This window comes from Eulemur rufifrons, chromosome 27 (assembly GCF_041146395.1).
Source record: "Eulemur rufifrons isolate Redbay chromosome 27, OSU_ERuf_1, whole genome shotgun sequence".
In the NCBI taxonomy this organism is placed as follows: Eukaryota; Metazoa; Chordata; class Mammalia; order Primates; family Lemuridae; genus Eulemur; species Eulemur rufifrons.
This window is the reverse complement of record NC_091009.1, coordinates 30,310,951-30,323,619: the sequence shown is the minus strand read 5'-3', so window position 1 is coordinate 30,323,619 and position 12,669 is coordinate 30,310,951. Positions and strand designations below refer to the sequence as shown.

Below are 12,669 nucleotides of genomic sequence, written 5' to 3'. Positions count from 1 at the left end.
TATTTTGTTAAAGACCCACCAGTTTTACCCATGTTTAGGTTTATGGCTATAGAATGTGGGGAAAACAAGTATTACCAACAGAATAGGAAAAATTAAGCAAAACTGTTTTGTTCACCAGAATGCCTTCTGTACTGTAGAACAGAGCCCTTTAAGAAAAAAGGAGGGAAAACAGCTTTGGGCTATGCACAGCCAATGACGACAGCTAGAGTTAGCAAGAGACAGGAAAGGAAACCAGGGAAGCAGAGCCTGGGTATTCACAAGTTTCCCCTCAACCCATACACTAAACCCAGACTTCTGAGGATGAATCTTCCTTAGATTTCCTTCCAATCTTAACCCTAAACCAAATTTCCCTGTCAATTCAAATGTAATAAAGGCATCATTTCCACAAGGAGGACTGATCTGAGGATTGAAGTGATTTGCCAACATTGAGAAAGATTATTAAAAAAGAGCATGGCTTTAAAGACAGGTTTTAGTCCTTGAAGACGGGGGGTTCTTTATTAGCGGGGGCTGGAGGCATATGGCCCACCAAACGGAGCAGGGCACAAAAGAAGAGTCCCCTAACGTTGTTTACAGGCTAACAGCCACTGCAATTGCAGCCTGGCTGGGCAGAAGCAAAAGCAAGCAACCCCTTCTAGCTCTGCAAGCCCACAAGGTAGAAGGGCAGAAGAAGCTGTAGTCTAGTGGCTCTAAATAACCAGCATTTAGTGTCATATTAGGACCAAGGGTTTATTCCACAACATAAACTGCGACATTTGATACAAGCTACCGAAAAATAGGGGAGAGTAAGGAGGGGCAGGGAGAAAGCCAAAGTACAGCTGTGGCAATTACTTACAGAGCAGTCTCTTTTCTACATCACCAGTTCATCAGTGACACTAGAAACTAGACATTCGCGTTCTGCACATCAACCGAATGCTAAAGCACCAACACACTGTTCAGAAGTTTGTTTTGTTTTGTTTTAATTCCAGCCACTGAAACCAACATAGAAGTTATTGCTCAGATAAATAAACCTAGTCTACCAGGAAAAAGAAAAGTGGATAAAGAAAAAACGAAACAAACAAAAACCCCAAAAGTGAAAAACTTAAAAAGTTCCCCAACGTGGTGGTAACAGAGTAAACAAGGGAGCGCCTCCTCAAATGAGGATTTACTGGAATTTCTGATGCCCTTCTGGGCACTGTGAGTGAGCTGGACTCCTAAGCCGGTAAATCCCAGACAGAGGTAAAATTTTAATGCTGTACATGAAAAGGTGCAAGCTTCAATGCCTTCAAATTGGTGGAAACCCCTGCAAAAAACAGTCAGCTTTTAAACCTCAACAACCACAAACAGCTCTTAAGGAAAAAATACAAAAAGTGTCAAAAATTTTTTTAGTTGTTTTTTCTTTTTTTCAAAGAGTCCTGGAAAAATGATCCCATAAGGAATAGAAATAGCACCGTTTACAGGCTGGCTTGAATACCAGTCCTGTGGCTTTGCTGAGATTTGAAGAAATCCTCTTGGTTGGAGTCCTGAATTACATTAAGTGGGGGTGGTGGTGTCTGTGTTTGTGTTTTTACTTTCGGCTTGGTGCGTCCTTCACAGTACAGCGCACACAGATGTAGTCTTCCTTCTCTGCCATCTCTGGGGAGACACCAACACAGACCTGATGAAACCACTGATTGCAGCTGCCATCACACTGGACCCAGTCCACCTGGTTACAAAGAGCAGGAAGATGGGGTTTTCAGAGGAAAAAAATGGATTCAAAGTTGGGCAGGCCAGCCTCAAGATATTCAGGCCGTTTGCCACTAACGGCCACCGTCCCACCACTGGGACCTCTGGCACAACAGCTAAGCCAGATGAGTGCAGCCGGCCCCCCAGCCAAAGCAACCGAGTCAAAGTCATTCTTCAAGTCATGTGTGCTTTGGGGGTTAGACAGCGCCGCCCTGTGGTAAGTAAGCCAAAGGGCACCACGTCAGCATCCCTCCCACCTTCTTAGTGCCAGGACGGTGAAAGCTGGAGGAGCAAGAAAAGGAAAAAGGGAAGAACAAGAGTTTCTTCAAGAAAAGGGAGGAGACCCAGGAACGATGGTGAGAGCAGAGATATCAGTGGGGGAGGGCTGAGCAATCCATTCAGATCAGCTCAAAGCAGACAAGCAGAAGAGAAAGACCCAGCGAGATGAGGTCTAGCTTACAGGGTTTCTGAGTTAAGGGAAAGCACGTCCTCTATGGCCCAAACTTCACTGACCTCATCTCCTTCTGGCTGCAGGCAGCTCACAGCTGGGCAGATGGCATCTTCATCCTCAGAGTCCTCCTGCTCGGAATAGGATGTGTCTGAGGGCAGGGAGTGAGTTTCGGCGGAACGGACTAACTCAAAGCTATGCTCTTTCTCTAACTTGAAATTGTTCATGTCCTTGGAGTGGCTCAGTTTGATTTTCTTCTTTTTGGGGGTCCGCATTTTTTTAACTCGATCCCACCGCTCACTGGAGAGGCTCTCTCTTTCCAGGCGTCTCTTCAGTTTTCTCTCAAGACTGTTAACTCCATCTCGCTTTCCTCGGCAACAGTCATTCTGGGTAGAAGACAGGCAAGTTCAACCTTAGCCTACAGTTTGCCTACTACTAAAACTAGTGAAGCTAAAGAGAACGTGACAATTAGAAATCGGATCCCCCGATCCACACTGAAAAATACTGCATCCCAACTACCACTACCACCTGTTCCCCCAAGTCCTACAGGACAACCAGTTTTGAGTTTAACTTCCTTCCCCCCTCACTATTAGTGCTACCAAAGGAACACTGGAGAAAGGAAACACTGAAGATGTGATTGGCCCTCAAATTAGCCAGCCAACACCAGAAGATGCAGAGATGACTACAAAGAGTCTTCCTTTAGCCAAATCCATGAGTGAATGACCACTATATAGTTTCTATCTAGGTTTTGTTTTTGTTTTTAGACAGGGTCTTGCACTGTCACCTGGGCTACAGTGCGGTGGCGTCATCATAGCTCACTACAACCTCAAACTCCTGGGACTCAAGCGATCCCTCCTGCTTCAGGCTCCAACTAGCTGGGACTACAGGTGTGCGCCACCACGCCCAGTTGATTTTTATTTTTTGTAGAGATCGAGTCTCACTATTGCCCAGGATGGTCTTGAACTCCCGAGCTCAAGCAATCCTCCTACCTCAGCCTCCCAAAGAGCTAGGATTATAGGCGTGAGCCACCATGCCTGGCTCCATCTAGGTGTTTATGTCTGTCCTTTGACCTGCAGGCACCTAAGGAGCCATACTAGTATCTCCCTTCTTTAAGGACATACACCCCCATCCTTTACAGAAGTAAGGTGCATTAACTGAACATAATCAGTGATGGTGCTATACTATGTGGTATAATAAAAAATTAAACTCTGAATGCCAGTATCAGCCCTCATGCCGTCTTTCTGAGGTTCTTCTCTAATTTGGCTTCAGTCTTCTAGTAGGTTTCTGTCCTAACTATATCCTCAGGGCCTTAAATGTGAAAACTCAGTTTATCAGAAGTAGCAGCAGTATCTTTAGCTATGTTAAGAAACGGGATATTATGGTGTAGCCTTCAAGTAAGTCAGCATTCAAAATGGGCATCCTCTGTCTCATCACCCAGTTCCCATACCAGCTGTCTTGTTAGGTTTGCAGGAGTAAATGAAAGCATTTATTAAAATGTTAACTCTAGGACTATCTTTGATTTTTGAAACCTCTATTCCAAAAGGCCTTCCCAGCTATGATATCACATTTTCATCTATATAGCATTTCTCTGATGGGGAAAAACAATCTTGCTTCACACCATTATCACATGAGAATGATGAGGAGCAACCTGCTAAAAAAAATAATTTTGCATAGTGACTTAAAACAGGACCAAAATCTAGACCGTGAGAGCCCAAACTGTAGCAGATGCCTAGCACCTATCTTCTCACTGACAGCCTTAGGAACAGAGTTGTGAGGCAGTTTCCATCCTTTTCTGGATCCAAGATACCATCTCATTCACCAAACTATTTAGATGCAATGACACTAAAAAGCCTAACCCACCCCCGCCCTCCTCAGCAGCCTTTGAGACACTTACCTTCTCACCACTGAGTCTAACTGGTGAGCTTCGGTCAGTCTGCTGAGCTGGGCTTGGCTTTGCAAGTAAAGTCTGGTAAAGTTCCTGAATTTCAGGAAGGGATACCTGGAGCAACTGGGCTTCCATCAACAGTTCGTTCACTTCTGGACTAACGCCTGTTAAAGACCAGACCAAGTCAAAATGATGCCAACAGAGTGTTTCATATTCACATTTGGACCTGTGAGGCGAGTGGAAGGACTGTCCCTCAAACCATATCACCCTCTCTCTTCCTTAAGTTACATTCAGCTGAAGTTTGGTTTACTGGATATGCCTAAAGCCACGCCATAACAGCCCAAACTAGGTTTCCTAAGTCTTCTGATTACCAAGGAAGTATTACTTCCACACCAAACCCTCCTTACTTAACGTATTGCTAACGAAGAAGAAATTATAGCTCTGCCTTGATGGCTTTTAATAGAAAGTACAGAAACAAACTGATGGCTGAGGACTGAATAATCTGAGTGGATCGAGGGTCTCTGACCACATCACTAGACGTACACGGAGATGGTGAGACTACAGATCGGGGCTCCACTTGCAGTTTTAGGCAGAACTCATGGGGTAGACAGGAAACAAGGAGGCAGTTTTCAAACGGATTATCCCTAAGACCCCCCACAATTCTACTAAGTAAGGAAGCAACAGGGAGCTCGACTTAGCATCTGACCTAAATGCTTGGTATTTAATTATCGATTGGCATGGGATAATCCCTTCCATCCCTGAAAGCAATGGATACAAAGCCTTCCTGTTTCCTTTGCATTTACAAACCTTGAAATATGATCCTTCCCCATCTTGCACATCCATTGTAACCTATATCCTACATTTAAGAATAAAGGCCTTTTTAATGATATCTGATCATCTGTAACAAAAACCTCCTACAAGATCACCTGTCACTATCCAGCCCTCAAAAGAATAGTAATAACAACAAAACACAAACCATGGAGGGGAACACAACTCCGTCCAGTAGAGAAAGGAGAGTGCAAATACGAGGTTCTGTTGTCCCAGTCACCAGGCAAGGAAAAGGATGTTGTGCCAGGAGGCTGAGATACCTAAAGGAAGGAAAACATTTTATAATAAGGCTTTTTTTTATGATTAAAAATACTCCCATCAGTCCAATGAAAGTAGCAAGAGTTATCAGGCAGGCAACCAGAAAAAAGACTTGATTTTTCCAAACTGAAAAGAGTCTCTTGGCATTTTAGGATTGGCCAAATCAACTCATGGCCTCCTGAAGACCAAGCTTTTAATCTTTTCAGTTTTGCTTGGACTGATTTCAGAGATGTAGAAGACCATCAGGGAATAAGCCATTTTATTTTCTCTGTGTGAGAACAGACCATGTAGCCTTTTAATCCTTATGTAATTCTCCTTATTAAAGAATATAACGTGATGAACACAGACATGTACCCCTTTGAGTAATCAAAGGAGGACCTGTTGGAATCATTCACAACCACCTCCCTACCTTCCTTACTAAAGGAGCTGGGGAAACATGCCTTTGACCACAGATTAGTAAATAATAGCCGTGTCCTTTCCCTTTATTAATAAAGGTAAATTAGTGCATCCTGGGTAAAGAATACAAATGACTCCACTGTGGGCTGCCCAAGCAGCCACAACTCATCTATGCAACAAATACTTAATTGATCATCTGCCACGTGCCAGGCACTGTATTTTAGAAACCAGGAAAGAGATCAAAAACCAGAGAAACAAATAGGACAGAGACCATTTTTTGGTCTTTAGCTCTGATCTTATCAATAATCTGATTCATATAGTTCATATGTTTGTGTTCATATGGCACAAGAGAGTTGTGGTATCTCTGATAGAGAAATATGTACTAAATTTGAAAGTTATCAAATTAACCTTATAAAAAACTCAATACTGCCCTCTTGATTGTATTATCTGATGTCTTCACATTCCTTTCCTGCAGCCACCTATGGAAAAGAGAGAAAACTCTACCCACCCCAGAGATGGTGAGAAGCATCTGCCTTGTGGCAGAAAGATCCCAAACGGTATGAAACCCATACCCTTTCCTCTGAAGCAACACAGGCTCAAACACTTTCAAAACCTTTTCTTCCTAGAAGGGCAAAAAGAGACAGCAGGCAGGAAGCACTTTTCCTTTCTCCTAAGTGACTTACGTGAGGTGAAGCAGGGGAAAAAATTTTTAGTCAAGCAAAAATTTAAAAATACATATATATGTATATGCTAAATATATATGTGGATTAACACACATATAAAAGGAAAATCTGTTTGTATATATGAAAAGGTAAACATGTGCTCTACAGAAACAGTGTCTGAGAAACAACTCCTGACTCTCAGGAGCAGAGGACACGAGAGAACACAGTAGATACGCACGACCTTAGAGGTGGGAAGCTACAGTCCAGCGAGTGCTGGTAACAGGAAAGCCATCACCAAGGGAACAGCAACGCCAGGGCTATGGGTTCAGGAGAAAGGTAATGAGCTTTGGAAATTCCAGTAGCCCACAAAGTCCAGATTCACCTTGTTTGTCTCTGGCACCTGTCCTGCTGAAGCTTGCCATCTGCTATATAACAGTCCTGAGCCCACTCGATCTTGCACAAATTTTAGATTCCCTGACGAAAGCAGTTGCTGGGCTCTGTGCTGCCAGTTCACGGTTCTTTCGATCATGTATCGAAGTGCATCTCCCTCAGGAAGGCGGACTCGGATGCGCTGCAGGGAGGCCAGGAGGGGCAGAATTTTCTCTAATGGAGGTTTCTCTGACCTCCGACAATGGGGACAAAGCCAGATTCGGGGACCTTGCGCAATACTGGGTACTGCCACACAGCTGGTGTGGAAAGCATCCCTGCAGAGTTCACACTGGATCATAGGAGCGGCTGGGGCCTTCTGACATAGGCAGACTTTCATCTCTACATCTTGGATAGGCGACAGCAATTTCCCTTCATTGGCGAGTCTGAGAGCCTGCAAGGCTTCCATTTCCCTTAGGCGAGCTTCCCCAAGAGTTGCCATCTGAAAAGGAATTAATAATCAAGGATAATGAGTTTGCCTTTCCCTAAAATTCAAGGGCCTAGCAGTTAAGAGTCTGTGAGTAGATTATCTGCATTCAAATCCTGACTCTGCCTCACACTACGCTTTTCTCTTTTTTTTCTTTTTTTGAGATAGGGTCTTGCTCTGCAGCCTCAGCTAGAGTGCAGTGGCATCATCACAGCTCACTGCAACCTCAAACTCCTGGGCTCAAGTGATCCTCCTGCCTCAGCCTCCCGAGTAGCTGGGACTACAGACATGGGCCACCATGCCCGGCTCATTTTTTCTGTATATATTTTTAGTTGTCCATATAATTTTTTTCTATTTTTAGTAGAGACGGGGTCTCACTCTTGCTCAGTCTGGTCTGGAATTCCTGAGCTCAAACGATCCACCCGCCTCAGCCTCCCAGAGTGCTAGGATTACAGGCATGAGCCACCACACTCTGGCCTAAGGTCTTTTTTTTTTTTTTTTTTTTTTTCTTTTTTCTTTTTTTTTTTTTTTGAGACAGAGTCTCACTCTGTTGCCCGGGCTAGAGTGAGTGCCGTGGCGTCAGTCTAGCTCACAGCAACCTCAAACTCCTGGGCTTAAGCGATCCTACTGCCTCAGCCTCCCGAGTAGCTGGGACTACAGGCATGCGCCACCATGCCCGGCTAATTTTTTGTATATATATATTTTAGTTGTCCATATAATTTCTTTCTATTTTTAGTAGAGACGGGGTCTCACTCTTGCTCAGGCTGGTCTCGAACTCCCGACCTCGAGCGATCCACCCGCCTCGGCCTCCCAGAGTGCTAGGATTACAGGCGTGAGCCACCGCGCCCGGCCTAGGTCTTTTTTTTTTTTAAGACAGGGTCTCACTCTGTCTAGTGGGCTAGAGTGCAGTGGCCTCATCACAGTTCATTGCAACCTCAAAGTCCTGGGCTCAAGCGATCCTCTTGCCTCTATCTCCCAAGCAGCTGGGACTACAAGGACCCGCCTCCATGCCCAGATAGATTTTCTATATTTTGTAGAGGTCTCACTCTTGTTCAGGCTGGTCTTGAACTCCTAGCTTCAAGCAATCCTCCCGCCTGGGCCTTCCAAAGTGCTAAGATTACAGGTGTGAGCAACTCCGCCCGGCCTAACATTAAGGTCTTAAATGCGTGAGTCTAAAGGTGACAAATTCACATCAGTAGCTATGTCAGAGTTGCTCACCAACACCTCAAAATTGATGTCTCGTTTCAATAGCCAGGTTCCAACAAAAAGCTGGACCATTAAAGTCCTCCTCTAGTACGTCACTGACAGAGAAGAGACTGATAGATAAAGGAAAAGCACAGATTTTTAAAAACTGAGTTTTTCTCTCTAGAAACAAGAACTATAGGCTGTGGGACCTATTCTATTTTCCTAATTCTACTCCCAAGTCCTTAAAATGCTCATTTGTCATAGTTAAAGACGATTCCCAATGATCACATTCATCTGTCTTCATATCCATCATGATTCACCAAATGACACACACAGTCACAAGGCCAGATAAACTTTCCATTATCTCTTTTTGGATTGGGGAAGAAAATGTAAGACTGAGGGATTATAAAGAAAAAAAGGACCTAAAAGCAAATCAGGTAAGAAGCTTTGGTATGAAAAAAAAACCAAAAAAAAAAAACTCCACTTATTTTCATAGATAAATACAACATACAGGCAATATATGTGGGTTATGTGATAACACGGTACCTTCCCATAGCTTAGAAATGGCAAGCAAACAACTGACCTTTCAGAGTTCTACCATAAATCAATAGATAATATACAGGAAGAGTTCCTAAACCAGGGTCCTCAGATTAGATGGACACAGACCAAAATGGATTCAAGGTATTGTATGTAAAGTTTCAAACAGACATATAAACATTCCAGGGGAGAGGGACTATACTTTTTGGTTAGTCTTTATAAAAATGAACTACAGATGTAATAGTGGACCAAAGTAGCCTCCTTAAAAACAACCAACATGGTGCTTAGATGGCAGAAACCTATCCAGAACCTGACTGAACATACAAATAGACACCAAAGAAAGTCTATCAAAATACATACATAAATCAAGGTAATTCCATATCCGTCATGCCTAGAGGTCAGGCAGCTACAGAGAAATAGAAAAGGGATGTCCCCAGAGAAACAGGGAAAATAATAATGAAAAAAAAAAAAAAAAAAAAAAGAAAGAAAGAAAGTCGAAAGAAAAGAAAAAAGAAATAGGGGAGAAGGTACCATGACCCAAGGATGAACCCGTTCAGTCTAGTGCTAGTAGCAGGCATATACTGCTACAGAAGAATAGGCAATGCTTCCTGTCCTTAAAAACATCCAAATCACAGAGCTATCTTCTTTTATCCTGATACTGTGCCCACTACACATTAGCTAAACATTACTTTATTTTTGGATCAACAGTATTTACTAAATGCAGGTCAGAATCAAATAAGTATCCAGTACACTTTGAAGTATATTTCCTGCTGTAAATTAGTCAGTTGGCAGTGTAGTCTCACATGCCCACCAGCCTGGATATCCTTAGTCAGCATTTCTGGATCAACCCATGGGCATTAACAGGACTGTTTCTGCAGCTGCAGACAGACTGGGAGGCCCACCCTGAATCTTCTGTACCTCTATGTATCTTCCACTCAAAACTTTTATACTTAACAATTTTTAAAAAGTCTTTCTCAGTAAAATGAGCATTTTCAAATTATTCTACTTGCCTTCCCAGTATTCCTGTAAATCAGAAAGAGACAGAAATTATCCTCCCCAGCAAGAAAGAAAGGAAAAGGAAAATACATACAGCTGAAGCAGTCTCCTTGCTTTCAGTTAAAGCTCTCTCCAGGTCACTCAGGCTCTCTAATTTGGTGCTTTTTTTCTTTCCACTTGGCAAGGGCTCCTTTAACTTTCTCTGCTTCCTTTTTAATCCCAAAAGGCCAATATCACATCGAGGACACAGCACCTAATGTGGGACAAAGCACAACCACTGGTAAAATGGATTTCAGTCAGATAAAGCATTAGAATTCCCAAAATAAAAGCCTAAGCAGCAGAAAGGATGTACATTTCTTAGTATTGAACATTTTCTCTGGAACACGCAGCCCTGAGACCAGAATACTCTCCTTTACAAAAGCAGGAAGGAGGAATGGAGGGAAGGTGGGAGGGAGGCAGGCTCACAAATGATTAACTTTGATTCCAGATTCAATTAAATAACAAGTAAAAATCTGACAAACACTACCAAAATACAAAAGGTGCAGCTAAAAGCTCTTTTATAAAAGGTGGGTGAGATCACTTATCAGGCTTACTAAATTCAAGTGGTGAAGCATGGCTAAGTTTAGGAGTCCAGTTTCAACATAGAGGAACTTCACCCAATAGGAAAAATGTTCTTCTTTAGTCACTAAATGCTATCTAAATGTACCCAGAAAACATTTAACGGTTGTTTCACCACAAGATTGCCTGGCTCTACTGGGAAACAACTCACAGAACATAGATCAATCAGTAGCATCACCTTCGTGCGTGACGGACTGACTGCATGTTTTACTAAGCTAGATCTAAGGTCTTCAGATGTGCTGGCTGCAAACTTACCTCTAAAAGAGAATACGGAGAGTTCTCAGTCACGAATGTATTAGCAGCACATTCTTTCCAAGCCTGAACCTCAGCTACTAATGATTCCAGTCTTGGCAAAGAATTCAGATGTACTGGAATAGATCGGCCTCGTGTGACAAGTTCTATGAGTGTGTCTAATACTGGCACACGTCCTCCAACCTAAGAAGTCAAGAAAAATTATAGCAGTTTAGAAAAAAGAATATTTCTATGTAAAATGGGAAAAGCACAGTTCAGATTAGTCCATGATCAATGAGGCAAGTCAGATTACTCCTTGACTTCAACTTGTTAAATGCAAAGCTGTTGATGAAGCTGCCAGTTGACCGATGATGGTGGAGGGAAGAGTGATATTTGTCCTTTCACCTAATTCCTGGGGAACCTAGTTTCGCCTGAGGATACAAATCTGAACATGATATGCATACTCTGTGGTCCTTTTGTTTTGACTGTTTATACCCTCATCACATTGGTCCCTATGAATAGTTTGAAAAAATCCAACAGAAATGAAAATTTGTAGTAACTCAAGACTTCCATACTAAATCACATAAATAAAAAACAACAAAATAATATCTTACTCTAATCTACTCATGAGTGATAAATTAAAGTAACTCATTATAAATTATCCAGGAAACTAAAACATGAGTTGAGACAGCTCAGGGTTTCTTAAACTTTAGCATGCATAAGAATCATCTGGAAGGCTTGTTCAAATACAGTTTCCTGGATCCCATCCCCAGATGCTGTAATTCCATAGGTCAGAGAAGGACCCATGAATTTACATTTCTAACTAGTTCCCAGGTGAGGCTGCTGGTCTGGGAACTATCGTTTGAGAATGAGACAGCCGAACCGGAAGAAGAACCAAAGCATCACGGAGGATGAAGTGCATGAGTGTTGCTCAAATGCAACGTAAACCTTAGCAACACGAATGGCAGGTCATCCCGATTGCCTCCTGACGTGATGCTATACAAAGTACACGGCATCACTTGACATGTCGATGTATTCTAGTCAAAATAACTTGAATCCATCAAGGTTTTGAAACTAACTTCCAATTCATAGGAAATATAAAGGATAGAACACACCACAAAGAAACAACCAGACAAATCCAGGAGGTAGGACAGACCAAACGATAACTGTCTGGATAATGACACTAGAAAAAGCGGGGTAGGGAGGAGAATTCTGCAAGATTAAGAAAAACTTAAAGAGATACCAATTAGGTACAATGTGTGGTCCTGGGTTAGACAAACAACCATAAGGGACATTTTCAGAACAACTAGGCAAGACAGGGCAAATTGACATTTCATTGCCCTTGATGCTTTTTCTTACAGGATTGAAACCATTAGGGCAGAATGTTCTGATGCACACAAAATAAAAAAGTGACTCACAAATTACATGCTATTCCTATGATACTCCATTTAGAAATACGTGGAGTGCTTCCCACATAGAAAGGAAAATACTAGATAACATTTTAAAATAAATAATCCACTAAATATGAAGTGGTTCCTTGTTATTAGTCATGTCTCTTGTCTTTAAATATATGACGCCAAAAAAAGGTTAGGCTATTTTTTCAGGAATGAGGCAAAACTTATTTTGCCCTTAAGGACACTGTAATACAGTAAGCAGCACATATAAAATGCAAAGGAAATAAGCCTGTCCAGAAACATGTTCTTGCTTTCTCGTTTTGTTTTTGTTTGTTTTTTTGTTTTTTTTGAGACAGGGTCTCACTCTGTCACCTGGGCTAGAAGTATAATGTCCTCATCACCGCTCACTGCAACCTCAAACTCCTGGGCTCAAGTGATCCTCCTGCCTCAGCCTCCCAAGTAGCTGGGACTACAGGCCTGCCTGCACCACCATGCCAGGCTAATTTTTCTACTTTTTGGAGAAACGGGGTCTCATTCTTGCTCAGCCTGCTCTCGATGTCCTAGACTCAAGCAATCCTCCCACCTCGGCCTCCCAAAGTGCTAGAATTACAGCTTGCTTTCCGATTTTACCCACCAGCCTCTCCTTATTGCAATGATCTCACCTTTTGGCTGCTACC

At 42.6% G+C, this 12,669-nt stretch overlaps 1 protein-coding gene across 3 annotated transcripts in view; it reads right to left on the bottom strand.

Moving 5' to 3' along the window:
- Positions 1 to 229: 229 nt before the first annotated feature.
- Positions 230 to 12,669, bottom strand: part of KDM5B (lysine demethylase 5B) — a 65,303-nt gene continuing 52,863 nt past the window's right edge. For all 3 annotated transcript variants that reach the window (XM_069459378.1, XM_069459381.1, XM_069459379.1), the window contains 7 exons: positions 10,623 to 10,802; positions 9,844 to 10,002; positions 6,561 to 7,046; positions 5,011 to 5,122; positions 4,044 to 4,198; positions 2,215 to 2,535; positions 230 to 1,681 (listed from right to left, as the gene is read on the bottom strand). In XM_069459378.1, coding sequence (XP_069315479.1) covers positions 1,544 to 1,681; positions 2,215 to 2,535; positions 4,044 to 4,198; positions 5,011 to 5,122; positions 6,561 to 7,046; positions 9,844 to 10,002; positions 10,623 to 10,802 — 1,551 coding nt within the window. In that variant the 3' untranslated portion in view covers positions 230 to 1,543. The remainder of the gene's footprint in view (positions 1,682 to 2,214; positions 2,536 to 4,043; positions 4,199 to 5,010; positions 5,123 to 6,560; positions 7,047 to 9,843; positions 10,003 to 10,622; positions 10,803 to 12,669) is intronic.